This window comes from Oncorhynchus kisutch, linkage group LG18, assembly GCF_002021735.2.
Source record: "Oncorhynchus kisutch isolate 150728-3 linkage group LG18, Okis_V2, whole genome shotgun sequence".
Lineage (NCBI taxonomy): Eukaryota > Metazoa > Chordata > Actinopteri > Salmoniformes > Salmonidae > Oncorhynchus > Oncorhynchus kisutch.
The window spans coordinates 36,952,469-36,979,025 of NC_034191.2; the positions used below are offsets into that span (position 1 = coordinate 36,952,469).

The following is a 26,557-nucleotide window of genomic DNA, read 5'->3' on the forward strand; positions in this document are numbered from 1 at the left end:
ATCAAACCCTGAATTTAAAGGCTGGTTGAAGCCGTTTATTGGAGATGATACATGGGCATACTGCCTGTATTGTAAGGCTGATTTCTACGCCAAACTTAGTGATGTAAAAAAAACACATGACAACTCAAAAACATACTCAAAAGGCAAAGCCTTTTATGGTAAAAAAAATTGACTCTGCAAAAAAGGCTGATGCCACCATGGCATTAGCTATCGCTGAACACCATTTGTTCCATGCTGACGTGCTCACATTGGAGAAGCATGTAGAGCTGCTTTCTCAGACTCCACTGCTGCTACCCACTTGAAAATGCACAGGACAAAGTGCACAGAAATGATTAATGGTGTTCTAGCACCATACTTTCTGAAAAGGTTGGTTGCAGATGTGGTTGACCAGCGTTTCAGCCTCCTCCTCGATGAGTCCACGGATATAAGTGTTTCTAAGTCCATGGGGGTTATGATAAGGTACTTTAGTGACACCAAGCAGACAATTGTATCAACATGTCTGGGGCTTGTTGAGTTGGAGGGAAGAGATGCCAAATCTATAGCCCGTGCTGTTGTAGCTTTCCTCGAGAAGTGTTGTCTTAAAAAAGAGAAACTCCTGGGGATAGGGACTGACAATGCCTCTGTTATGACGGGGATTAACAATGGGGTCCATAAAGTGCTGAAGGAGGAGTATGGCCTCATATCTGGTTCTTATTCGCTGTGTGTGCCACTCTCTGCAGCTTGCTCATTTGTAGTTCTAAACATATTTAGGGTGTTTTTTACTCACTTTTTGTCTCTCCCACAACATTATTCCTCTCTCCTACAGCGTCCATAACAATTACATGCACATGGCCAAATATGCAAATTAGGCGATGGCGTCATTTAGCGACTTCCAGCGACTTTTCGGACAGCCAATAGCTACTTTCCTTACTGAGGAGTTGGCAACACTGGGTCGCTAGCTTCTCTTGCATTCATTGAATGCCACGGGCGCCAACAAGATCATACTCATTTTGCCCAGACGGCTGGCGCTGGCTGGCTGCTGCAACATAGCATCAGATAGATGGGCTAAACATAAAGAGACAGAGGGACACTGTTTCGCTCGCTTGGGTGCTTTCTCGATGAGATACATTTTGCCTCTTGCGAATTGAAAACTCAGAGAGACGAAATATAAATTATTGTATATATTTTTTTGGTCAATTTTTGGGTGAAGCCTGGCTTTCCTTTGCATCCATAAATACACGCCACTGAGCATCAGCACCATCCTCAAGATTTTTAAACTACATTCCAAACACCAGCATGCTCCCTCATGATACGCCCATTAATATGTTATTAGCCATTAGGTTGTCGTAGCCACACCTTTCACTTCTCTGATTTGTTCAGTGGACAGACGTTCCTCCGTCAATCACACATTAAATCATTGAAACGTGGCGTAGGATTGGTCTAGTGATATTACGCCGGCCTTATCCTATTTTGCCCGGCGCAGTTGGACCACAGGCACGTCTGTCAATCTAGTTAAACCTCTATTTCCGGGTCTGAAAGTTGTTGCAAAACAGCCTCCATTGACTTCACGGGCAAGAGGACAGTCGTCAGCTACTGCACATTCTATAGAAAGCATCCCTTCAATAGTAAGTGACTGACAATTCCTCGGTATATTTTAAACTATCTAGCTAAAGTTAACTAAGTGATTCATTAGCGTTGATGTTGGGGTGTGAAGACTAGCTAGCTAACTTAGTAACGAGTGTGAACAACATGCTTAGGTTAAATCTATGCATTCAACGTTACCCAAATTAAAAATCGAAATTGTGCCTCTTTATATTCGATAGTGGTGCAGTTACGACACAATCTTCACTTGGTAATCAAACGACAACGTCTTTGGGAAAGCATATGAATTACTTATATAGCCTGTGAGGAGGGCAGGTCGAAGACACACGTGTGTGCATTACATGTCATGCATACTGAATCTTCTTCAATGATAAGCCAAGCTTAGACTAAATGTATAGGTAGCTAGATTGCTTAAAGTGTGTGTGTCTTTGCAGAGATGCTAGCTGAGGTGTTTCAGGTGCTGCGGGGAGCAGGGAAGGTTGGCCAAGCGTTTGCCAACACCCAGGGGGAGATGCTGAGGCTAATGGCCTGTAACTCCACGCTGGGCACTGGGGCCAAAGCTGCACAGGAGGTGGTAGAGGGCGTGATGGGCACAGTCATGGGTGGTTCTGCCATGGTATGTTCACACGGGAGAGAAGGGGGCCTTTCTGCACACATCAAATAAATAGATGTACACACATTATCACAGTTCAATGCCCTTTTCAGCTTTTAGGCTGCATAAAGTGTTTTAGTACTCTGCCTAATACAGTTGCGTGCACCATGGTGTCTATTGCCTGCCATGACATTGAATGAGGCACTGAATGTGATGTTTTCCATATTCAGCAACAGTCTATCAAGGATGATGTGTTCCCTGATGCTGAGGGATGGGAGGAAATGGACCCGGATGAGGCTGCTAAATGGGCGGTGGGCTCTGAATTCCCCCCAGGACCAGGGGCCACAGAGATGCCCAGCGGAGTTCCTCCCAGCCCAGCCCGGGGAGCAGGCTTGCCTGGCCAAAGTGCCCGGTTCCTGCACATCGCCTCGACGCAACACCACGCCAGGTTTGTCCATGACTCGGTAGTGGCCAGACTCACCCCAGAGGACATTGTGAAGGCCAGGGAGTCCAAGCAGGCACTCTCCAGGCCTATTGTTAAGCAGAAGGTCAGTGACGTATGCTTACCTCCTGGGCTGGCATTGTAGGTGTAAATCATGATGGGGACATTGGGGGTTAAGTTGGTCTTTGCTATATTATGAAATAATTTCCCCATTTTCTAAAGAAGTATGCAATGGCGGTCTTTATGCATACATTTATACTACTGTACTGTGCTTCTCATGAATATTGTAAATCTAAATATATCCTCTGAGATGAACCAATTTTATATAGGCCTACCGATGTGGTACTGTATTACTCCAGGTATGTGCTATAGCTGAAACATGGTGGCATGTAGTTTCTCAGGCCCTTATGTTAAGTAACATCTCTTACTGTGCAGTGTTATCCTTTGGCACGAGACTGGGGTCTTTTAGCCTAAAATAATTTATGAGCTAATTTGATTATGTTTGGTGTTAGATATTGTTTTAATGGAAGTCTCATTTTTACAGCTTAGTGATCGTGCAAGAGAGAGGAAGGTCCCTGCCACGAGAATCAGCAGGCTGGTCAACTTCGGGGGTAAGAGTTTCACTGCAGTGAATGGAAATCAACCCCAGATATTGCAGTTTTATTAGGTACACCTATAGGATTCTATTGATGGGCATCGGTTGTATGGCATTCTAAAGAAACATGACCCAGCCAGCATGCAGCTATATTACAATCAATCTAAATTTCTAGTACATTATTAAATCAACCATTATAGTCATTACATCATTGCACAGCCCAGTCCCTATGACCTTGACTGGGGCTAAGCTGCCTGCCATCCAGGACCTCTACATCAGGCAGTGTCAGAGAAAGGCCCTAAAAATTGTTAAAGACCACAGCCACCCCAGTCATAGACTGTTCTCTCTACTACCACATGGCAAGCGGTACCGGAGTGTCAAGTCTAGGACAAAAAGGCTTCTCTGACTTAAATGGCACATGTGTATGATGGCCAGACAAAGGAGAGATCAGTGTGTGTCTCAAGTGAAACAATGTAGTGTTTGGCACACTTCCTTATGTCTGTCTCGTTGGCAGGTCTGGCAGTCGGGCTGGGACTAGGTGCCATTGCAGAGGTGGCGAAGCAGTCTATGGGAGCCAAGCGTGCAGGTACAGTTGAATTCGGAAGTTTACATACACCTTAACCAAATACATTTGAACTCCGTTTTTCACAATTCCTGACATTTAATCCCAGTCAAACTTCCCCGTTTAAGGTCAGTTAGGATCACCACTTTATGTTAAGAATGTGAAATGTCAAAATAATAGGAGAGAGAGTGATTCATTTCAGCTTTTATTTCTTTCATCACATTACCAGTGGGTCATAAGTTTGCATACACTCAATTAGTATTTGGTAGCGTTGTCTTTAAATTGGGTCAAACATTTCGGGTAGCCTTCCACAAGCTTCCCACAATAAGTTGGGTGAATTCTGGCCCATTCCTCCTGACAGAGCTGGTGTAACTGAGTCAGGTTTGTAGGCCTCCTTGCTCGCACATGCTTTTTCAGTTCTGCCCACAAATTTTCTACAGGATTGAGGTCAGGGCTTTGTGATGGCCACTCCAATACCTTGACTTTGTTGTCCTTAAACCATTTTGCCACAACTTTGTAAGTATGCTTGGGGTCATTGTCCATTTGGAAGACCCATTTGCGACCAAGTTTTAACTTCCTGACTGATGTCTTGAGATGTTGCTTCAATATATCCACATAATTTCCCCTCCTCATGATGCCATCTATTTTGTGAAGTGCACCAATCCCTCCTGCAGCAAAGCACCCCCACAACATGATGCTGCCACCCCCGTGCTTCACGGTTGGGATGGTGTTCTTCGGCTGGCAAGCCTCCCCCTTTTTCCTCCAAACATAACGATGGTAATTATGGCCAAACAGTTCTATTTTTGTTTAATCAGGCCAGAGGACATTTCTGCAAAAAGTACGATCAATGTCCACCTGTGCAGTTGCAAACCGTATTCTGGCCTTTTTATGGCAGTTTAGAAGCAGTGGCTTCTTCCTTGCTGAGCGGCCTTTCAGGTTATGTCGATATAGGACTCATTTTTACTGTGGATATAGATACTTTTGTACCTGTTTCCTCCAGCATCTTCACAAGGTCCTTTGCTGTTGTTCTGGGATTGATTTGCACTTTTTGCACCAAGTACGTTCATCTCTAGGAGACAGAACGCGTCTCCTTCCTGAGCAGTATGACGGCTGCGTGGTCCCATGGTGTTTATACTTGCGTACTATTGTTTGTACAGATGAACGTGGTACCTTCAGGCGTTTGGAAATTGTTCCCAAGGATGAACCAGACTTGTGGAGGTCTAAAAAATGTTTTCTGAGGTCTTGGCTGATTTCTTTTGATTTTTCCATGATGTCAAGCAAAGAGGCACTGAGTTTGAAGGTAGGCCTTGAAATTCATCCACGGGTACACCTCCAATTGAGTCAAATGATGTCAATTAGCCTATCAGAAGCTTCTAAAGCCATGACATCATTTTCTGGAATTTTCCAAGCTGTTTAAAGGAACAGTCAACTTAGTGTATGTAAACCTTTGATCCACTGGAATTGTGATACAGTGAATTCATCTGTCTGTAAACCATTGTTGGAAAAATTACTTGTGTCATGCACAAGGTAGATGTTGTAATCGACTTTCCAAAACTGTAGTTTGTTAACAAGAAATTTGTGGAGTGGTTGAAAAACGAGTTTTAATGACTCCAACCTAAGTGTATGTAAACTTCCGACTTCAACTGTAGGTTCCTCCAAGCATCTCTGAAACATACCCTGAGATGAAGAAGCTGCGTGATAGGTTGTTCGATTGGCCGCCAGGCTGGCATTGTGCTGAATCTGGACTGATTTGAACTTCCTCTCAATATGGCTTGGTTCACCATTGAATGTTATGATATACACTATTTCTCATGTAAGAGTGTAGTTACTATGGTCTTGCTCATGAATTCAGACCCTAGTTTTTTTTACTGAATGCTTGCTTCTCTCTGTCATTGTGATTCCTTAATAAACCCGACCATGTCTCTCTCAGAGGGTGCCCTGTTGGACTCTCCTCTCCTGTCCGAGGCCAATGCTGAGAGGATAGTGGACACCTTGTGCAAAGTCAGAGGGGCAGCCCTCAAAATAGGACAGATGCTCAGTATACAAGGTATAATGGTCTACCCCTCCCCTCTGTCACCCATCACATTTATCTTTGATGAATTCAATTGGAATACTTGTTTGATGGTTATGCTGCATCTATAAAGGCATTATAGATGCTACATTACATCCTATGTAAAGTATTACCAATTCAACACATGCTAGGTAAAATTGAACATGTGTTGTGTTCTTCCCGGTAGATAACTCCTTCATAAACCCCCAGCTACAGAAGATCTTTGAGCGGGTCCGACAGAGCGCGGACTTCATGCCCGCCTGGCAGATGAATGTGAGTCATGCATACACTGAAATGATTATAAAAATAAATGTATTTATCCTTTTATTTAACTAGGCAAGTCAGTTAATAACAAATTCTCATTTACAATGAAGGCCTACACCGGCCACACCCGGACGATGCTGGGCCAATTGTGCGCCTCCCTAGGGGACTCCCAATCACGGCCGGCTGTGATACACGGCCGGCTGTAGTGACGCCTCTAGTGCAGTGCCTTAGATTGCTGCTCCTATCGGGAGTATTCTTGAACTTCAGATATTGTACAGTAATATTGGACATTCCACTGCTACGACTGTTAGCAAGTCATTTTGGAATCGAATAGAACTCCAACACTCTCCGCTCTGCTGTGGATGTGACTGCAGAAAGTTCTGGAGGAGGAGCTAGGTGTGGGCTGGAGGGAGAAGCTGTCGTCGTTTGCCGAAAAGCCCTTCGCCGCCGCCTCCATTGGCCAGGTGCATCACGGGATGCTGCAGGACGGCAGGGAGGTCGCCATGAAGATCCAGGTGAGGGATCCCATACTCTTTGACATCCAAAGAGAACCGGGCTGCATTTCCAGGTTCAGTAGTATAGCATCAATAGTGTCAGTCAATGACCCATGAATAGATTAGGTTTTATTTGTCATTGTAAAATGTAGATTATTTATCTTTGGCTGAACAAAAAAAAAACTTCTACCTAAAATCCTGATCCCTAGTTAAGGGTTGGTTGCCTCTTTTTAACAGTAACTTGTAAAAAAAATTATTGTTCTGGGAAAGAGATTATCGCAGTGTTTTTGTCACGGGAGCTCTAAGATTAGATTCTTGTTATTCTCAGACAGTCTTTGTTGTTTTCTCATGTAATTCTGGATGTCTGTTCTCGCTCTCTCTCTCTCTCAGTACCCAGGAGTAGTTGAGAGCATCCACAGTGACATCAACAACCTGATGTCTGTGCTGAAGATGAGTATTGTTCTACCAGACGGTAAGGGTTCAGAAATCCAAACTAATAATAATGTATTCAATTTATATAGCGCTTTTCATTACTGAAATAATCTACTTGAATGCTTTGTAGTGAGAAAGATATCCTAGTACTTGGGAAAATGCCCTCAGGAGGCTGCCTTACATTGACATTTATTTTCTCACAGGCTTGTTTGCAGACAGTAGTCTAGAAGTCCTTCAAAGAGAGCTGGCGTGGGAGTGCGACTACAAGAGAGAGGCGGAGAGTGCCAAGCATTTTAAGTAAGCCCTACACCACTGAGTCTGTCATGATGTCTCTTCAGAAGGATAATTAACTTGAATAGCCTGTAGTAGTCCTCTTAGTGTATCCAATTGTTACTATACAGTGAGTATAAATTAAATACCACTTTCCACAGTATTGGGGAAGCTGGCCCTCATGTGATTTCTATCTTTATTTATTTCAGTTCCTGTCAGGATGATACGCTCTCTAATGCACTGTGAATCTGATGGTAGTACAATTTGTGGGCCTGTTGTGTATTGATGCATAGCAATGTACCAGCTCAGTCCTGTTGAGCAGATTAATGATTTCTGTCTGCCTCAGGTCACTTCTGGCGGATGACCCATTTTTCCACGTGCCATTTGTGGTGGATGAGCTCTCAGGAAGGAGGGTTCTGGCCATGGAGCTGGTGTCAGGGGTACCGCTGGACAGCTGTGTGGATCTGGATCAGGAGACAAGGAATCAGGTTAGAGTTGACCTCCACCCAGGAGAATAAACATTGGGTGAATGTGGTGAATGGCCTTTTTCCTTGTAGCGCTGTAGGGTGATGTTGTGGCCACAGCATTGCCTAACCTTAGTCTAACTCCGTGACTGACTGGAGACCTTTTTTTTAGCTCTGACTGTCCTTAACTCAGAGTTCCCAAACTCGGCCCGCGGACCCCAAGGGGTACACGTTTAGATTTTTTTTGCCTTATAGTACTAGAGGTTGACCGATTATGATTTTTCAGCGCCAATACCGATTATTGAAGGACCAAAAAAACGATACCGATTGAACGGCCGGATTATTATTTATTTATTTCATTTTTTATATATATATTTGTAATAATGACAATTACAACAATACTTAATGAACACTTATTTTAACTTAATATAATACATCAATAAAATCTATTCAGTCTCAAAAAATAATGAAACATGTTCAATTTGGTTTAAATAATGCAAAAACGCAGTGTTGGAGAAGAAAGTAATGTAAAAAAGCTAACGTTTAAGTTCCTTGCTCAAAACATGAGAACATATGAAAGCTGGTGGCTCCTTTTTAACACGAGTCTTCAATATTCCCAGTTAAGAAGTTTTAGGTAGTATTTATTATAGGACTACTTCTCTCTATACCATTTTGTATTTCATATACCTTTGACTATTGGATGTTCTTATAGGCAATATACTATTGCCAGCCTAATCTCGGGAGTTGATAGGCTTGAAGTCATAAACAGCGCAATGCTTGAAGCATTGCGAAGAGCTGCTGGCAAATGCAGGAAAGTGCTATTTGAATGAATGGTTACGAGCCTGCTGTTGCCTACCACCACTCAGTCAGACTGCGCCATCAAATCATAGACTTAATTATAATAAACATACAGAAATACGAGCTTTAGGTCATTAATATGATAAAATCCGGAAACTATCATTTCGAAAACAAAACGTTTATTCTTTCAGTGAAATACGGAACCGTTCCATATTTTATCGAACGGGCGGCAACCCTAAGTCTAAATATTGCTGTAACATTGCACAACCTTCAATGTTATGTCATAATTATGTAAAAATTGGCTAATTAATTACGGTCTTTGTTAGGAAGAAATGGTCTTCACACAGTTCGCAACGAGCCAGGCGGCCCAAACAGCTGCACATACCCTGACTCTGCTTGCACAGAATGCAAGAGAAGTGACATAATTTCTCTCGTTAAAATAAATTAATGTTCAGGCGATATGAACTAAATATGCAGGTATAAAATGTTTTTTTCTTGTGTATTGATTTTAAGAAAAGCATTGATGTTTATGGGTAGGTACTAGTGGTCGACCGATTATGATTTTTTTCAGCGCCGATACCGATTATTGGAGGACCAAAAAAGCCGATACCGATTTAATCGGATGATTTTAAAATTGTTATTTGTAATAATGACAATTACAACAATACTGAATGAACACTTAATATAATACATCAATAAAATCAATTTAGCCTCCTTTAAATAATGCAAAAACAAAATGTTGGAGAAGAAAGTAAAAGTGCAATATGTGCTAACGTTCCTTACTCAGAACATGAAAACATATGAAAGCTGGTGGTTCCTTTTAACATGAGCAGACGTTTCACTCACGATTCAGCACCTGTGGCGTTGGGATTAAATGAAAACGACAGATAAAGGAGAGCATTATTAACACTTTAAAAGGGCGCTCTCAAACCACATTTCTGATGCAACACTATGCACATGGCTCATTTGGACCAGCAGGGGGCAGTATCCCAAGTCGAGTGGTGACACTGATATGACTCACAGTATGTAGGGGATGCATCCCAAATGTCACCCTGTTCCCTATTTGGTTCCATTTTGGGACTCAGTTTAGGAGTGGTAAACTAACCCCTGTGGTCCCACATCTCCTCTCCCCTGCAGATCTGCTTCAACATACTACAGCTGTGTCTGAGAGAGCTCTTTGAGTTCCGCTTCATGCAGACGGACCCCAACTGGGCCAACTTCTTTTACAACGCTGAGCAGAACAAGGTGAGAGGGCGAGTGAGCCTTTGACGAGATGCTGGCGGTGTCTCATCTGGCACCCTATTCCCTATATAGTGTGCTACTTTTGACCAGAGCCCACAGGGTGCGCTGATCTTTATGTAGGGAATTGGGTGCCATTTGGGGACTCTGTGTCATTCATCAATACCATGACTCTAACCTTCAATCATGTTTTTGTATTAAATAGCTTCATAATGGATTTCATGTACACTGAAATACACTGAATACATGTACACTGAAATACACTGAATACATGTACACTGAAATACACTGAATACATGTATAAAAAATGTATCATACATTTTCATAAGAAAATACCACTTTATTCCCCACATTCATGAACATGTGTGATGGTGATTGTTGTTTTGGTGGGGATGTTACGTAGTTAATCCTCCGCCCACTTTGTGTCTCCAGATTATTCTGTTGGATTTCGGTGCGTGCCGGGATTTCCCTGAGGCCTTCACAGATGATTACGTACAGGTAAATTAATCTGAGTCGTGTGCATTAAACGCCAAATGAAAGAAAATGGACCGAAACAGGGATGTACTACCTGGACAACGTTTTGCCTCGGTGTGCCCTAACAATTACCCGATGAATGACAGATCCCATTAATATATTAGACCCAGGAGCACAGCATATCAAATGGCTTTGATTTAGTTCTCTGTAACCTTTTTGATGGCGCAAGGTTGGTCTGTCTGTGTCCAGGTGGTGCACGCAGCCTCCATCGGAGATAGGGAGACTGTTCTGGAGAAATCCAAGGACCTCAAGTTCCTCACGGGGTTTGAGGCCAAGGTAAGAGGGTATTTTTGTGCAGTGATAACCATGGTGTCATGAAGCGTATACATTTTTTTTAAATGTGTGGTTTATGACATCGCCCTTCTCTCTCTCTCTGTTCCCTTTCTCCTCTCCTTCTACTGGGGCCGGTTGTATACATAGCCATGTACTTTTCTACACTTTTGAGTCAGTAAAAAAACCGAGGGACATATAATGTTATTCATTTTGAGACCATAATAAAGGTTCATACATGCTTCTAACAAGAAATAAAGCATTGTACATGCGGAGTGTTACCAAGTTGTGTTGAAAATGACCCCTCTCCCCAGGCGTTCCAGGACGCCCACGTGGAGGCGGTGATGATCCTGGGCGAGGCCTTCGCCAACTCTGACCCCTTTGACTTTGGCACCCAGAGCACCACGCAGCGGATCCAGAGCCTGATCCCCGTCATGCTGCGTCACCGCCTCACCCCGCCCCCGGAGGAGACCTACTCCCTGCACCGCAAGATGGCCGGCTCCTTCCTCATCTGTTCCAAACTTGGCGCCAAAATTGCCTGCAAGGACATGTTCCTGGACATCTACAATTCCTACCAACAGCGGCGGCTGGAGAAGGAGCAGGCTGCCCAAGTTCAGGCCTAGATGGGGTCAAAGGTCATTACTAGTGGTCACTCTCTGGCAGAAGTCCCATGGCTGTGGACAAGGTTTATTTAAGAGAGGGTAACTGTACTACATGGGTGATCTACTGACTCCCAGTACTTTGACTGTCAGTGACTTGATGCCACTCCACCACTTAATGAGGTGGGCTGACAGTAAGGAGTGGTAGGTGGAGTGTCTGCTTGTATAAACGAACACAGAAAGAAACTCTATGGCATTTGCGTGATTGAATCACTTGAGATTGGTGTTAATAATATTTGTTTAATGTAAAGGTATGAAGGCTATATAACTGATTTGAGCTGTGTCTCGGGGGGGGGGGGGGGGGGGGTGTAATATGTTTTGAGTGTGGGTTTTTGATGTACCCTGGTCCAATGGTTTACAACAAACTCATTTTAATGCAGATTGATTATTACATGTTAATGCCACAAACATGACATTTGTTTCTGAAAATGGCACTGTTTGTACTAAAAGGCATTTTGACACCGAAAAGTTATTTGGACATAATTGTACACACTACAAAGATTACTCTTTCAAATATTGTTGCAATCTTCAACAGGTATATTTTTGGCAAAAAAAAAAAAGATAAATGTCTGGGAGATTTACTATTTAATGCCAGAAAATATCTTCTTCTATACTAGTCTCAAAATACAAGGCTTATTTCACTGCCTTGTTGGGTTGCAGTATTAAGCCATCTTGTGAATGTATTTCCATGATATGTTAGAAGAGCAGTGTTTATGTATTTTAAAGGACTGTTTGATGGAAACCATAGATGTCCTTAAACAGTGCAATAAAATATTCCTGCTAGATGACGCCAACTGTAAAAAGCCTCGGCATAAATATGTGCATTGACATTTTCACATGATATGCTGTACATGCACTTTGGGCCCATACTTCAGCTCCATAGAGACAAATGATTATTCTGTGGGTTTCCATCCTTGTGATAAACAGTTGACTAAAATTGAGACCTTTTGCCACTGGCTAGCTGTTTAAAATGGGTTTTAATTCAGACCCTAATGGGCTGAAAAGGGAGGACTAAGCTCAATTTCTCCAATAAGATGCATTAATTTCATTGCAACGGTTTGCACTAATGAATATACCCCTGTGCTAGCAGGTGCCTGCTAGTAATGAGGTAATTTACCTGGTCAGTAGGTAACATGAAAAACCTTTTTAGACATCTTCACTCTGATTAAGAGTTTGGGCAGGGAAGTGGACATTGACTAACTGGCTCTTGCATTGCTGTATGTGCTGCTAAACTCTTTGATGTTCACAAGGAGAAGCACTGCAAGGTGCACACAGAGATGAAGGTTGGGCTGCTGTCAGCCCTGGCTGTTGGACTCCCTTCGTCACTCCCTATGAGTCATTCACTGTTCATGTCTCTGGACTGAAATAGAGTAGACCTTCCAGGGTCGACATGCACACAACATTATGATAATAGATCCTACCATTCTAATGCTATTTCCTCCACAATAATCTAATGGACAGTCATCCACTGTGTTTATTCATCTCTGGCCCATCTACCTTGCCCTTGCACCAGACATACCCCTGATTGTCAAAGTAGAATATTGACTAAGTAGACTTCCTGTCAGACCCTGAAGCTATCAATAATGTTCGATCACAGTCTAACTCTATTCAACCCAATCACAGTAAAAGACAAGAGGTATTTGTTTAAAAAACTTAACTATGCTTTATGAGAAGCGTGCTGCGCTGAAGTCCTGTAGGCACAAGCTTTAAGTTACACAAGTACGCATGTAGGGCCAAACGAGTATGAGTGTTAGTATTAATTGCCACTTCTCAAGACATTTATCAACTAAGATGTAATGACTAGCACATAAACTGGGAAAGAAAAGGCTCAGCGATGCTGTAGTATAGCGTAATGGAAAGTTGGATTGCAACAGTGCTAATAATGACCAGATGGTTTTAGTTTATATCGGCATGAAAATTGACATTTTATTAGGCAGCACATTCCACTGTTTCTTGCTAAAAGCTGATGTCTACTGAAACCACAAAGTCATTTGAGGAAATCTATTTCTTATAGAAGTTAAATCTGGAGACTTTTTAGGATCTTCACAGTCAGAATTGATCTCTGAAGCTTTTTAGCCCACACATCAATCATTCAGTAGATTCTCATCCACAATCTTGAAGGCAGGACATCATGGCATCTTCTGCCTGACAAGAACACATTTGTCCATTTAAAGCCCGTTTATTTTAGTCTTAAATACTAATTTAGGTTTACTACAATCCAACTTGAAAGAAAAGAGCTGTTAATTAAGTGTGCAATAGTGTAGCCACTTTAAAAAAATTATTATGGACACCCGAGTGGTGCAGCGGTCTTAGGCAATGCATCTTAGTGCTAGAGGCGTCACTACAGGACCCTGGTTCGAATCCAGGCTGGATCACAACCGGCCGTGATTGGGAGTCCCATAGGGCAGCGCACATTTGGCCCAGCGTCGTCCGGGTTTGGCCGTTGTAGACCGTCATTGTAAATAAGAATTTGTTCTTAACTGACTTTCCTAGTTAAATAAAGGTTAAGAAATATATATATATATAAAAAACACACGGTGGCGCTGTAGAGTGTCTGAAACATGGGTCCGTTGTGTTTTTGTAAAACTTTAACGGGTAGAGTAAATTTGCATGTCCGGGCGTCTGTGCCAATAGGCTCGCTCGGAAGGCAGGGCCAGCGACTGGAGTTGGGAGAGGAACCCAATCTGTGCCACAGTAACTGCACAGTCAACTAAAGCATAAATATTACAAAATATTTATCGAAATCGTTATTTACTGCTCGTCTTGTTTTTTTGTTTTATTGTATTATAAGCGGATTGACTCGTACAAGTATTTGCATCAAGAAGACCACTTGCCCGCATCGAATCATCGCTCCATCCAATGTTCATGTAGACATTCTGAAATTACATGTTCCTCCATATTTCGTTGGGATTGGATTACACAAAAGGCGGCACGGACTCACACAATTATTCACTCTTCTCATTGGTGAGTTCACTCTATATTCCCTATACCCCATACCGTTATTTATGGTGGCTTGATTTTTTGTTGATTTTGAATGGTTAATGATGAATTCATCTCCGCGCGTGCATGTCTTGGAACTCTTATTCGTTTTCAAATCCAAGAAATGGGATCAATTTGTAGGAACAAGATGCGAAACAATTTAGATCTATTGAAAAATAACTGCAGCCAATAGTTTTGAAATAGGCTATTTATATGCATGTCATATGTTAAATGATTTGCAGTGTCTGCAGTAGCATATGGTTCAGTCAATACCACCCTTACAAGCCGCTCTGCATTGCAGAATCATTACGTTCTGAGTCAGATGTATATACCATTGTATTCTGCTTGTTATGTGGAAACGTGAGCTGGGTTTTATTGAAAGGTAAATTATGAAATATCTGTGTCCGGTGTAATAGAGCCATATGCCCACCTTCTATCGTGTTCTGTGCGGCTGTAGTTTTTGCCTATTCATCTCTACAGTAATACATTTCAAAAACGCGCCCTGCATCTTTATACGACGCATGCCTGCAATGAAACACCTTATACTCTCATGTAGGCTACCTGTCCGCATCCTCTGATATGGCGAAGGGAACAGTCAACTGGAACAGTATAGGTGCGGCTGAAAGGAAGTGTAGTTTTGCTGCTGTATCTTATTGTAATGGAAGGCTATAAAGAACATCAGTTTTGTGGACCTTCCTTCCGGCCGTGTGGGAATGGGTGGAGAACGACAAGCCAGGGCCGGTATGGAGGGATCGACACTCACATTATGCAGAATATATGACTGGCTTCACTGGTGTGTAAGCCTAGCACTATGGTAATACTATGACACAATGACTTGCGGGTTCTGATACGCTGGTAGGATGGCTGAGATATGTGTCCAGACCAGCATCCAGACATTGACCCCAGATGTCCCCCACACGATACACTCAACCTCTTGTTAGAAACCAATGATGATTGAGGCTGGGGTTGATGATGAGGAAGCATCATACTGTAGCAGGCATTCAAGTTTCTTGTCATCCCATCATGGCCATACTTATAGGCCCTGCCATTGGGGCCTTGTTGTCACCATAAGGCAACAATTATGTGACTCAGCAGAATGTAATACATTGACAGATGGTGCTTATGTGCTGTATTGATCTGTGACTCCGCCCTGAGACCGACAGCAGGGGTAGATCTCAATTGCATAGACCTCGTGTCCTCTCTCCTCGGCTCCTTCTCAAAACCCATTGGATGAGAAAGCCAGATTTCCTCCCCTCTCGAGGAGTGTGCAATTGGGATCTTCCCAAGGACTTCTTGAGGCCAAAGTGTTGACAACTCAAGACAAGTTTTACATCAAGCCATCCACGTGTGAAATACCCCCATCATCTTATGTGCAAAGCAACGCCAGGAATTATCTGTTGAGTACCATGTGTATTTATCATTTCAAATAAAAAAGCTGCTTAAATGCTTGAGCTGACATATAGGTATGCATATCATGTATCGATAAACAACAGTGCATTATAACATTCTTTACATGTGTCTTGATTGCATACCGTACATTCTTGAGCACAGCGGGTCATGTTATTCAGTGGGTGTCTGTCAGTCTGTTGGCCTCTGAGTGTTATGGTTTCCCCTCCTTGGTGTCACATGCTGAGCATTAACAATGGGGACAGTGTGGCTCACCTGCCTGTATAGCTAGGACGCTGCATGGGCAGGACTCTCCAGGGCAGGGCTGGGTCTGACCTGGGTGCCGTACTGTAGTGCAATGACTTTAAACTTAGGCCTATTGTCTTGGCTGGTATTGGCCCATTTTAATGCAGCCCACTAAGAAATGGTTGAGGATTTGGGTGAGGAGCATGTACAGTTGAATGAGCAACTGTTTGCCTTGCAACCCCTCATCTCCCCAAATCGTTTCCCCTTCCTTTTAGATTGCAGCGTTTAAAGTTGGCACCCTTTTGTTAGCCAGACGGACACACGGAGGGACAGACCAGCTGGGCCCACAATGGGAGGGGGTTAAAGGTCATCCAATCAGCGGCGAGTTGAGCTGCAGCCGGCAGCGGAGGGCGTTTCTCCCTTTGTGATAATCAGGGTGTGACTGGTAAACAACGGGCTGAACTTCCACCCCACTCTGACCGGCATTGTTTGAATATACTGTTTAGGGTTTTGGCATTGTAACTTCCAGTCGAGAACACGGAAGGTGCCTTTTTTGTCTCTGAAACCAGCCCAGTGATATATAGGTTACTAAAGGAAGTGACTTTGGGATGTGCTGTTCTTGTTAGCCTCTTGAGAATTATCATGTTTGTACTCTGAGTCTGTGTGAAAGGGACTACGCTCCACTAGTAACATAGCATTAATTATAGCAGGCTATTTTGGGTGGCTGAATTAATCACAGAAGAGAGAGGGAGAGAGTGAGAGAGAGATGGGAATTAGCCAACAGGGACAAAAAAGCTATTTATCGCCTGTTCTCTCTCAGCCCAACAGAAAATCCTCAGGTCATTGGAAATGATTACATCAACGTGTGCATAGCTTTCAGCCAGAAGATTCTCTTGTCTTCCTCAATTTGTATTTCTGTCAGCTGCTTTTTTGCACACAGACATTCATACATTAGAACTTTCTGATCTTCTCTGTGCCTACAGTGCCTTGCAAAAGTATTCATCCCCCTTGGCATTTTTCCTATTTTGTTGCATTTCAACCTGTAATTTAAATGGATTTTTATTTGGACTTAATGTGATGCGCATACACAAAATAGTCCACATTGGTGAAGTCAAAAAAATAACTTATTTCAAGAAATTCTAAAAAATTAAAAAGAGAAAAGTGGTAAGTGCATATGTAGTCACCCCCTTTGCTATGAAGCCCCTAAACAAGATCTGGTGCAACCAATTACCTTCAGAAGTCACATAATTAGTTCAATAAAGTCCACCTGTGTGCAATCTAAATGTCCAAAAAAGTATTTAGTCAGCCACCAATTGTGCAAGGTCTCCCACTTATAAAGATGAGAGAGGCCTGTAATTTTCATCATAGGTACACTTCAACTATGACAGACAAAATGAGGGGAAAAAAATCCAGAAAATCACATTGTAGGATTTTTAATGAATTTATTTGCAAATTATGGTGGAAAATAAGTATTTGGTCAATAACAGAGGTCAAACGTTTACTGGTTCACAAGGTTTTCACACACTGTTGCTGGTATTTTGGCCCATTCCTCCATGCAGATCTCCTCTAGAGCAGTGATGTTTTGGGGTTGTTGCTGGGCAACACGGACTTTCAACTCCCTCCAAAGATTTTCTATGGGGTTGAGATCTGGAGACTGGCTAGGCCACTCCAGGACCTTGAAATGCTTCTTACGAAGCTACTCCTTTGTTGCCCGGGCGGTGAGTTTGGGATCATTGTCATGCTGAAAGACCCAGCCACGTTTCATCTTCAATGCCCTTTCTGATGGAAGGAGGTTTTCACTCAAAATCTCACGATACATGGCCCCATTCATTCTTTCCTTTACACGGATCAGTCGTCCTGGTCCCTTTGCAGAAAAACAGCCCCAAAGCAGGATGTTTCCACCCTCATGCTTCACAGTAGGTATGGTGTTCTTTGGATGCAACTCAGCATTCTTTGTCCTCCAAACACGACGAGTTGAGTTTTTACCAAAAAGTTATATTTTGGTTTCATCTGACCATATGACATTCTCCCAATCTTCTTCTGGATCATCCAAATGCTCTCTAGCAAACTTCAGATGGGCCTGGACATGTACTGGCTTAAGCAGGGGGACACGTCTGGCACTGCAGGATTTGAGATTATCAGTGGTCCTGTATGTCTTTCAATTCCTAATAATTGCTCCCACAGTTGATTTCTTCAAACCAAGCTGCTTACCTATTGCAGATTCAGTCTTCCCAGCCTGGTGCAGGTCTACAGTTTTGTTTCTGGTGTCCTTTGACAGCTCTTTGGTCTTGGCCATAGTGGAGTTTGGAGTGTGACTGTTTGAGGTTGTGGACAGGTGTCTTTTATACTGATAACTAGTTCTAACAGTTGCCATTAATACAGGTAACGAGTGGAGGACAGAGGACCCTCTTAAAGAAGAAGTTACAGGTCTGTGAGAGCCAGAAATCCTGCTTGTTTGTAGGTGACCAAATACTTATTTTCCACCATAATTTGCAAATAAATTCATAAAAAATCCTGCAATGTGATTTTCTGGATTTTTTTCTTCTCATTTTGTCTGTCATAGTTGAAGTGTACCTATGATGAAAATTACAGTTCTCTCTCATCTTTTTAAGTGGGAGAACTTGCTGACTAAATACTTTTTTTGCCCCACTGTATATACACCTGTTCTGAAAGGCTCCAGAGTCTGCAACACCACTAAACAAGGGGCACCACCAAGCATGCGGCACCATGAAGACCCCGGGGCGGCAGGGTAGCCTAGTGGTTAGAGCATTGGACTAGTAACCGAAAGGCTGCAAGGTCGAATCCCCGAGCTGACAAGGTACAAGGTACAAATCTGTCGTTCTGCCCCTGAACAGGCAGTTAACCCAGGCCGTCATTGAAAATAAGAATTTGTTCTTAACTGACTTGCCTGACTTGCCTAGTAAAATAAAGGTAAAATAAAAAATAAAAAAAGACAAAGGAGCTCTCCAAACAGGTCAGGGACAAAGTTGTGGAGTAGTACAGTTCAGGGTTGAGTTATAAAAAAAAATCTGAAACTTTGAATATCCCACAGAGCTCCATTAAATCCATTATTAGAAAATGGAAAGAATATGTCACCACAACAAACCTGCCAAGAGAGGGCCGCCCACCAATACTCACGGACCAGGCAAGGAGGGCATTAATCAGAGAGGAAACAAAGAGACCAAAAATAATCTCCGCTCCACAGCGGAGATTGGAGTATCTGTCCATAGGACCACTTTAAGCTGTACTTTACGAAAGAGAGGGCAGAAAAAAATAAGCAAACACGTTTGGTGTTCGCCATGTGGGAGACTCCCCAAACATATGGAAGAAGGTACTCTGGTCAGATGAGACTAAAATTGAGCAAGGAAAATGCTATGTCTGGCGCAAACCTAACACCTCTCATCACCCCGAGAACACCACCCCCACAGTGAAGCAGGGTGGTGGCAGCATCATGCTGTGGGGATGTTTTTCATCGGCAGGGACTGGGAAACTGGTCAGAATTGAAGGAATGATGGATGGCACTAAATACAGGGAAATACTTTAAACCTGTTTCAGTCTTCCAGAGATTTGAGACTGGGACGGAGGTTCACCTTCCAGCAGGACAATGACCCTAAGCATACTGCTAAAGCAACACTCAAGTGTTTTAAGGGGAAACATTTAAATGTCTTGGCAAGGCCTAGTCAAAGCCCAGACCTCAATCCAATTGAGAATCTGTGGTATGACTTAAAGATTGCTGTACACCAGCGGAACCCATCCAACTTGAAGGAGCTGGAGCAGTTTTGCCTTAAAAAAATTGGCAAAAATCCCAGTGGCTAGATGTGCCAAGCTTATAGAGACATACCCCAAGAGACTTGCAGCTGTAATTGCTGCAAAATGTGGCTCTACAAAGTATAGACCTTGGGGGGGGGTGAATAATTATGCGCGCTCAAGTTTTCTGTTTTTTTGTCTTATTTCTTGTTTGTTTCACAATAAAACATATTTTGCATCTTCAAAGTGGTAGGCATCTTGTGTAAATCAAATGATACAAACCCCCATTCCAGGTTGTAAGGCAACAAAATAGGAAAAATGCCAAGGGGGGTGAATACTTTCGCAAGCCACTGTATATGCTAAGTTGAGTGATTGGGTTTCTACCTAGTTAATTGCATTCAGCCTATTGTCATTTTCATTAGAGCACTCAATGGCTGTGTATTTCCAACAGGCGTATGTGTTTGTGTGTGTATGAGCGAAGGGAATGGTGCGTGAGAGCAATCATCAATGTGTGTTTGCGTCTGCCGATTTCCCCTTGGTAATCAGTGATTCCTCTGCTTCAGTGGCATTTTGGCTGCAGATAACAAGAAAGTGTATTGCTGTTTCTTAGCAGGGCCAAGTTGGATGTGGTCAGTGTGTGTATGAATGCCATTCCATCGGTGTGACAAACAAGTGCAATCATCAAGAGATGATTGGGGCCGTGATCTTGTGTGATACACAGGTTCACGGTTGAACAGGTCTGACTCTGTGCTGCATGGTGGGCTTAGTTTGAGGTAGAGCTCTGTGTCTTCTGACAGGAGAGAAGTGGAGCCTACCGGGACTTTTTGAAGCACAATCTGCCAAGCACAGAGCACGCTTTTCATCTCGCTCCGTCAAGAGTGGAGAGAAGGGAGACAGAGGGTTGGTGAGGCTGGGTGCTTTTGGGGGGTTTTCGACGGGGGTGGGGGTTGGATTGGATGGCTTCACAGGTTGAATTATCCTGACTCATCCAGGCAAGCAACTCTAAACAGAGAGGACAGGACGGTAGCAGCCAGCAGGGAAGGACTTTTTCTGGGGTAAACAGAAGCAGTAGGTCCCTGGCAGAGTTTGTGTGTGTGGGGGTGTGTGTCTGTGTCTCAGAGCACGTCTCTGCTCTGTCAAGCGTCTAATTTTGGAACACGGTTGGTGGTTAAAACTTTGAGATGAAAATCTCCACCAGGGCCTGTCGCTCTAATCACATCTGAGACAGAACTGAAGCTTGACCCCTGCTCTGTCATGTCCTCCCTCAACTGGGAGGAGCAGAGGACATTATCACAGTTCCTCATTTGATATTACCGAGAAAACAACTCTAGCTATAACCTTAGCAATCAAGCTCAAAACTTGAGCATTATTCATTGAGGTTTCAATCTTTTTTCATTTGGAACAGCACAGTTCAGGCCACAGATCTGACGGCACCAGCAGCTACTCAGAAGTTGTTTTGATGGCACACTTCAAACTTCTTTGCCTCATCTGAAGATACTTGACTGAAAGTACATCTCGTTTGTTTAGTATCTGCCTCTGTCTTTGGGTTTTTTGCCTTTGAAAACAGTGCTTTAGAACCAATGCTTTCTACCTTTCAAGCCAGACAGCGCAGAAATAGAAGAGACTGCTTTAGAAGAGACAGCTAATTGAGACCAAAAACAGATGCGCGTGATCCCTCCAGCTGTGTAGAAAGTCACAGACAATGACTCATACCCTGAGAAAAGGTTACAGCATCAAAGTCACATCTGAGATGCACCCTGGCTACACATCAACTCTGTACAACATCTCTTATCCAGTTTCCATCCATTTTAGGCTTGCTAAAATATTTTGGTTTGGGAGAGTCTGCTGGCTTTGGATGACTTCTGGTTGTAAATGTGCAAACGAGACATGCTCCTTTCTCTTCTTATGGCCATTACTCACCGTAACCATGGTGGTATCACGGCCAATTTGGAGCATCTGGTTCGACACGAGATACTCTGCATGCTCTCGCTCCCATTTCACCTCGTACACTCTGCCCCTCTCTGCCCTCCCTTGCCCCTCTCAGCCCTGCCTCCCAGTGTGCCTGTCTGCAACCCCCCAGCTGCTCCCCAGATGTGGCCGAGTCACCCAGCTGTTACGCAGAGTTCCACTGGGAAAGACAAAGAAGGGGGTTGGGAGAGAAGGATGGAGGGAGGAGGGAGAGATGCCTCTTATTTCACAACCAACACCAGTCTTAGGGGCGACAGGTAGCCTAGTAGTTAGAGCTTTGGGCCAGTAACCCGAAAGGTTGCTAGATCGAGTCCCTGAGCCGACAAGGTAAAAATCTGTCGTTCTGCTCCTGAACAAGGCAGTTAACCCACTGGTCCTAGGCCATCATTGTAAACAAGAATTTGTTCTTAACTGACTTGCCAAGTTAAATAAAGGTCAAATAAAAAATTATTCAGCTGCAGAAGAGGCCAGATCCTAGTTGTTTGCTCATAGCGGGTCTAGAATGTGTTACTCTTGACCCCAAACCGCTGGGTGGTTTCCTTTTCAAGATGTCCGACCATGATGTCCTTCACAGAGGGAGTGGGAACTGCTTTCAAACCAAGATGTAGTGGAAGGTCCTTGCTGTGTGAGTCAGAATCATACAGAAACCTGGTCACATTGCCTGGGAACTGCGTACATTCACCGTATGAAGATGTAGGCCTACAGGCTTACATGGTCAGATAGATGCACTTTAAACTGAGGACCTGCTGTATCCCTGAGGAACCTCAGGGATTTGAATGGAGAAAGTGGCCTTTTCGGGACATTGACTACAGCCAACATGACTGCTTGTCTGTCTCTCAATGCCCCCCTCTGGCCTACCCTGTCCTGGGACTGTCTGTCACTCACATGGACCTAATGCCTCTGCTTCTAGCGTTATCGAACGGGGGGGGGGGGGGGGGGGGGGAGTGGTCGTCCCTAGACAAGGAGTCTGCGCCCACAGACAAACAGGCCTGCCGTTGTCTGTCGTGTCTGCATGCTGAGCGCTGGGGCCATCCAGGGTCTTCAGCCAGTAGGCCAGTCCACACCACAGTCTCTCTCGCCTGAGAGAGAGAGCCAGGGAGAGAGCTCTGGCCAGACAGGGCTCCAGGGCTGCATTGCATCCATCACTGGAGATCAATTAACAGTAGCAGCAGCAGCAGCAGCAGCAGCAGAGAAGTGACCTCTGCTCACACACCAGACCAGTGCACTCGCTCTGCCCATAGGCTGAGGAAGCACTGATACAGAAGGCTGAGATGGAGGGGGATGGTGAGAGAATTGAAGAAGAAGAGAGGAGAGAGAAGGCTGGGGGAGCACTAGATTGTATCTGCTGATATCTTCAGCATCCATCCTGAGTAATGAAAGCTTACAGGGACAAAGGAAAGGAGCACGAGTTGAGCTATGCAGGAGAGGACATGATAGATTTTGTAGAGAGGTGGGATTGGGATGGTGGGAAGGGGGAAGATAGAGACAGACAGACAGAGAGACAGACATAGACAGACAGCTAACACATAGTGCAGATGGGCAAAGGGAGATTTCCCAATCATCCCATTCCTTCTCTACATACTCCATAATCACATATGTCTATCCATCATTCTCGCTCTGTTTACCTCCTGGTGCAAAATCAATCTGTCTGCTGAGCATTCCATATTTGGATTTAGCATTCTGTCTGTCTGTCTGTCTGTCTGTCTCTCTCGCTCTCTTTCACTCTCTCTTTCTCACTTTCTCATCAGCCTTCAAAGGGGCTTAAGTGTGATGGTATTAAATTCCAGGAAGGAGCCACAGGAAGAGCCGATTGGAAACTGAGCAGGTAATGAAAGGTTTTGGTGTCAAATGAGAACCCGGCTGCAAGCAAATTGCACTGCGGAGGGGGTGGGAGCTATTGTCTGGCTCATAAAGCCAGACCCCATGGCTATCCCTCCATATCCATATGATCTCCTTCCACCCGCCTGTAGCATATAGTAGTAGTACACTGTCTAACAATGACTTCCAAGTGGATAGCAGTCTCGTGTTACTGTACGCCCAGTCCCAAGTATCGTACAGGAAGCCTGGACTCGAGGCTAAGTGGCTAAGTGAATAGGATGTCTGTCAGTTCATGTTTCTGATCCTGTGCTGTTGTTGACATGGAGGGGCTTGTGTGTTACAGTTCCAGGTGCTCCGCATGGGAAATTTGTTATTGCTTCAGCTTCGCGACTTGGCATTCCAGGAAACCCAGAGGAAGACCCCAAACGGCACCCTCCCTCCACCCGCTCCTCCCCCCGACTGCATGTCTTTGAACCCTCAATCCCCTCCACTACCACACTGGTCCTTTCATATGGGCTCCGTTGACATCCTCACAGCAGCCTCGCACAAGGCTTCTCTCCACAGTCACAGAAAGGAACAGATACAGGAAGCTGTTCAGGTCTGCCTGGTCCATGTCTCTGGTCCATGTCTCTGGTGCATGTCTCTGTCTGGCTGTGCTGCTGTCGCTGGACTGGACATCCGTCTGGGTGTGGTTAGCTAGCTAGCTCTTCTGTCTCTATGACTCTGTGTGAGATATGGTGGGTGGAGGAGCTGCTTGACATGCAGTCCTCTTTCCATCCACCGCCTGTGTCCATTTCCATAGAAACAGGGTTTGACAGACAGTGAAACACAGTTCCAATCCCCCAGCAGCAGCAGCAGCCGCACAAACACACATGGTGCCGGTGGCATGAATGTAGCCGGCAGTTGTGAGATATGTCTCCTTGTCGTTTTTTTTAGCCCACTACTACACTGTGTAAATGTGTGTGTGTGTGTGTGTGTCTGCCCTTACTGAACTCCTATATAGTTAGTATTGGCAGGAGATTGAAGCAGCTCGAGCTCAGCGGATGAATCCAACTGAAATCGGAGGAAAATCCCTGCTTGTGATTCATGGCAGCAGAGTGTTCTCCTCCCTCAGACAAATCTTGTGTACTCCTCCTGTCTGGATTCCCATTTATAATGCAGCTACATAGATAACAAGATGGTTCGGTCACAATGTGATCTCACAGGCAGTTACACCCACTTTTCATCGAGCAGAGGAATCTCACAGAACAGCTCAGATCCCAAGGCTGTAGCTAGCAGGCTAGACACCCTGTTCCCGTATTCATAAAGTGCTACGGAGTAGGAGTGCTGATCTAGGATCTGTTTTGAATACGATAAGGCTATATGGGCAGGGGGGACCTGATCCTAGATCAGCAGTCCTACTCTGAGCTTTACGCTTTATGAATACGGTCACAATTTTTTTTTACTACGAGCTGCTGCTTTTTGGGAATTCCAATTCAACGGAGGGGAGTCTCACATTTCCAAACGTATCCAAATATATAAGTAGTAAAGTGACGCCCGAGGCCCCCCCTTGAACTGGTGAAATTAAAGTAATACACTATGATTCTCTGGCTCTGTAGGAGGCTTCCATCGCTGAGTGATTCATTTAGCTGTGTGGGCCTGATAATGTTATTCACTAATAAAATAACACCATCGCTGCCATACCATGAGGCACTTTCGAGCCACTCTCTTCCATTCCATCATGTGGAAATAGAACATGGAATGTAATGCAAATTCAGTTTGTTTTCCTATTCCTCAACAGGATCTCTCTCAGAAACATTGTGCATTGTGTACAGGAATGTGTGATCTGATCGACAGACAGTTGTACGAACGCACTGTATGTCGCCATCTCTGTCTCTTTCTCTGGGCAGTCTCAATTTAACAAGCCTGAGCAGCTAGGAGTCGGAAAACAGACACGAATGTTGTGTCTGTACTGTGTAGGTGTGTCTGAGGTTGTGTTGTTCTGTTCGAGCGCCCTCCATTCCTCCCTCTTCATAGTGGTGTCATGCTACTTCGGCTCTGCCTGGCCCCGCTTCTATCTGGGTCCTGGGCCCTTATCTAATACAATCTGTTTCTATCTAATATTCAGCCATGCTGCCCCCAGGGAGAGGAGATGGCCATGGCCTCCCTCTCTATCATCGATCCGATCCAAGAGGAGAGACTGAGAGGAGCGCATGCCTGGCGGTAAACTACCGACTTTCCTGGAAGACTCTCCGGGCCGTTGCTTGGTTAGCCGACCAAGCTTAGATTGACAGGAGTAGGAGGCATATAGGGCTGTTCGTAGAAAGATATTTAGCTATGATGGTATTTATGAATGACTTTATTATAGAAATCTCTATTCTTTTCAGATGAAGTAGATGGATAGAGAGGGGGGAAGAGTTGGCAGACACGGTGGTGGTTGGTTTGGGATTGGCTAGGTGGGAGTCCCTCTAACCACACATTCACCATTGTACTCGTCCTCTGAGAGACTGGGCCAGGGCCTTGCGTAACAACTGTCCCTGCTTATGCTCTGACAGCGAAATTAGGTCTCTCTCTCTCTCTCTCTCTCTCTCTCTCTCTCTCTCTCTCTCTCTCTCTCTCTCTCTCTCTCTCTCTCTCTCTCTCTCTCTCTCTCAATTCAATTTCAATTTAAGGGCTTTATTGGCATGGGAAACACATGTTTACATTACAAAAGCAAGTGAAATAGATAATAAACAAAAGTGAAATAAACAATAAAAAATGAATAGTAAACATTACACTTACAAAAGTCCCTAAAGAATAAAGACATTTCAAATGTCATGTTATGTCTATATACTGTTGTAATGATGTGCAAATAGTTAAAGTACAAAAGGGAAAATAAATATAGGTTAGGAAGTGCAGCACTTTTGTGGGCAGTGTGCACATAGCCTGTCTTCTCTTGAGAGCCAGGTCTGCCTTCTGCGGCCTTTCTAAATAGCAAGGCACTGAGTCTGTATCTAGTCAAAGATTTCCTTAAGTTTGGGTATTCTAACACTGTGTACTCTCTGTTTAGGGCCAAATAGCATTCTAGTTTGCTCACTTTTTTTGTAAATTCTTTCCAATGTGTCAAGTACTTATCTTTTTGTTTTCTCATGATTTGGTTGGTTCTAATTGTGTTGCTGTCTTGGGGCTCTGTGTGGTCTGTTTGTGTT

General features: G+C 44.0%; 2 protein-coding genes across 3 annotated transcripts in view; both read left to right on the forward strand.

Moving 5' to 3' along the window:
• Window positions 1-1,459: 1,459 nt before the first annotated feature.
• Window positions 1,460-12,049, forward strand: coq8b (coenzyme Q8B). The gene is made up of 15 exons (XM_020507823.2): window positions 1,460-1,604; window positions 2,016-2,197; window positions 2,404-2,721; window positions 3,160-3,226; window positions 3,725-3,796; window positions 5,703-5,819; window positions 6,010-6,095; window positions 6,461-6,601; window positions 6,971-7,052; window positions 7,216-7,309; window positions 7,629-7,770; window positions 9,682-9,789; window positions 10,216-10,281; window positions 10,507-10,593; window positions 10,902-12,049. The coding sequence occupies exons 2-15, from the start codon at window positions 2,018-2,020 to the stop codon at window positions 11,208-11,210; spliced, it is 1,869 nt and encodes a 622-aa protein (XP_020363412.1). The 5' UTR covers window positions 1,460-1,604; window positions 2,016-2,017; the 3' UTR covers window positions 11,211-12,049.
• A 1,834-nt stretch (window positions 12,050-13,883) lies between these two features.
• Window positions 13,884-26,557, forward strand: part of numbl (NUMB like endocytic adaptor protein) — an 80,168-nt gene continuing 67,494 nt past the window's right edge. Inside the window, exon 1 of one of the 2 annotated variants that reach the window (XM_031796071.1) lies at window positions 13,884-14,210. The gene's annotated coding sequence lies outside the window, so the exon portion shown is untranslated. The remainder of the gene's footprint in view (window positions 14,211-26,557) is intronic. The other variant, XM_031796073.1, reaches the window with a different exon arrangement.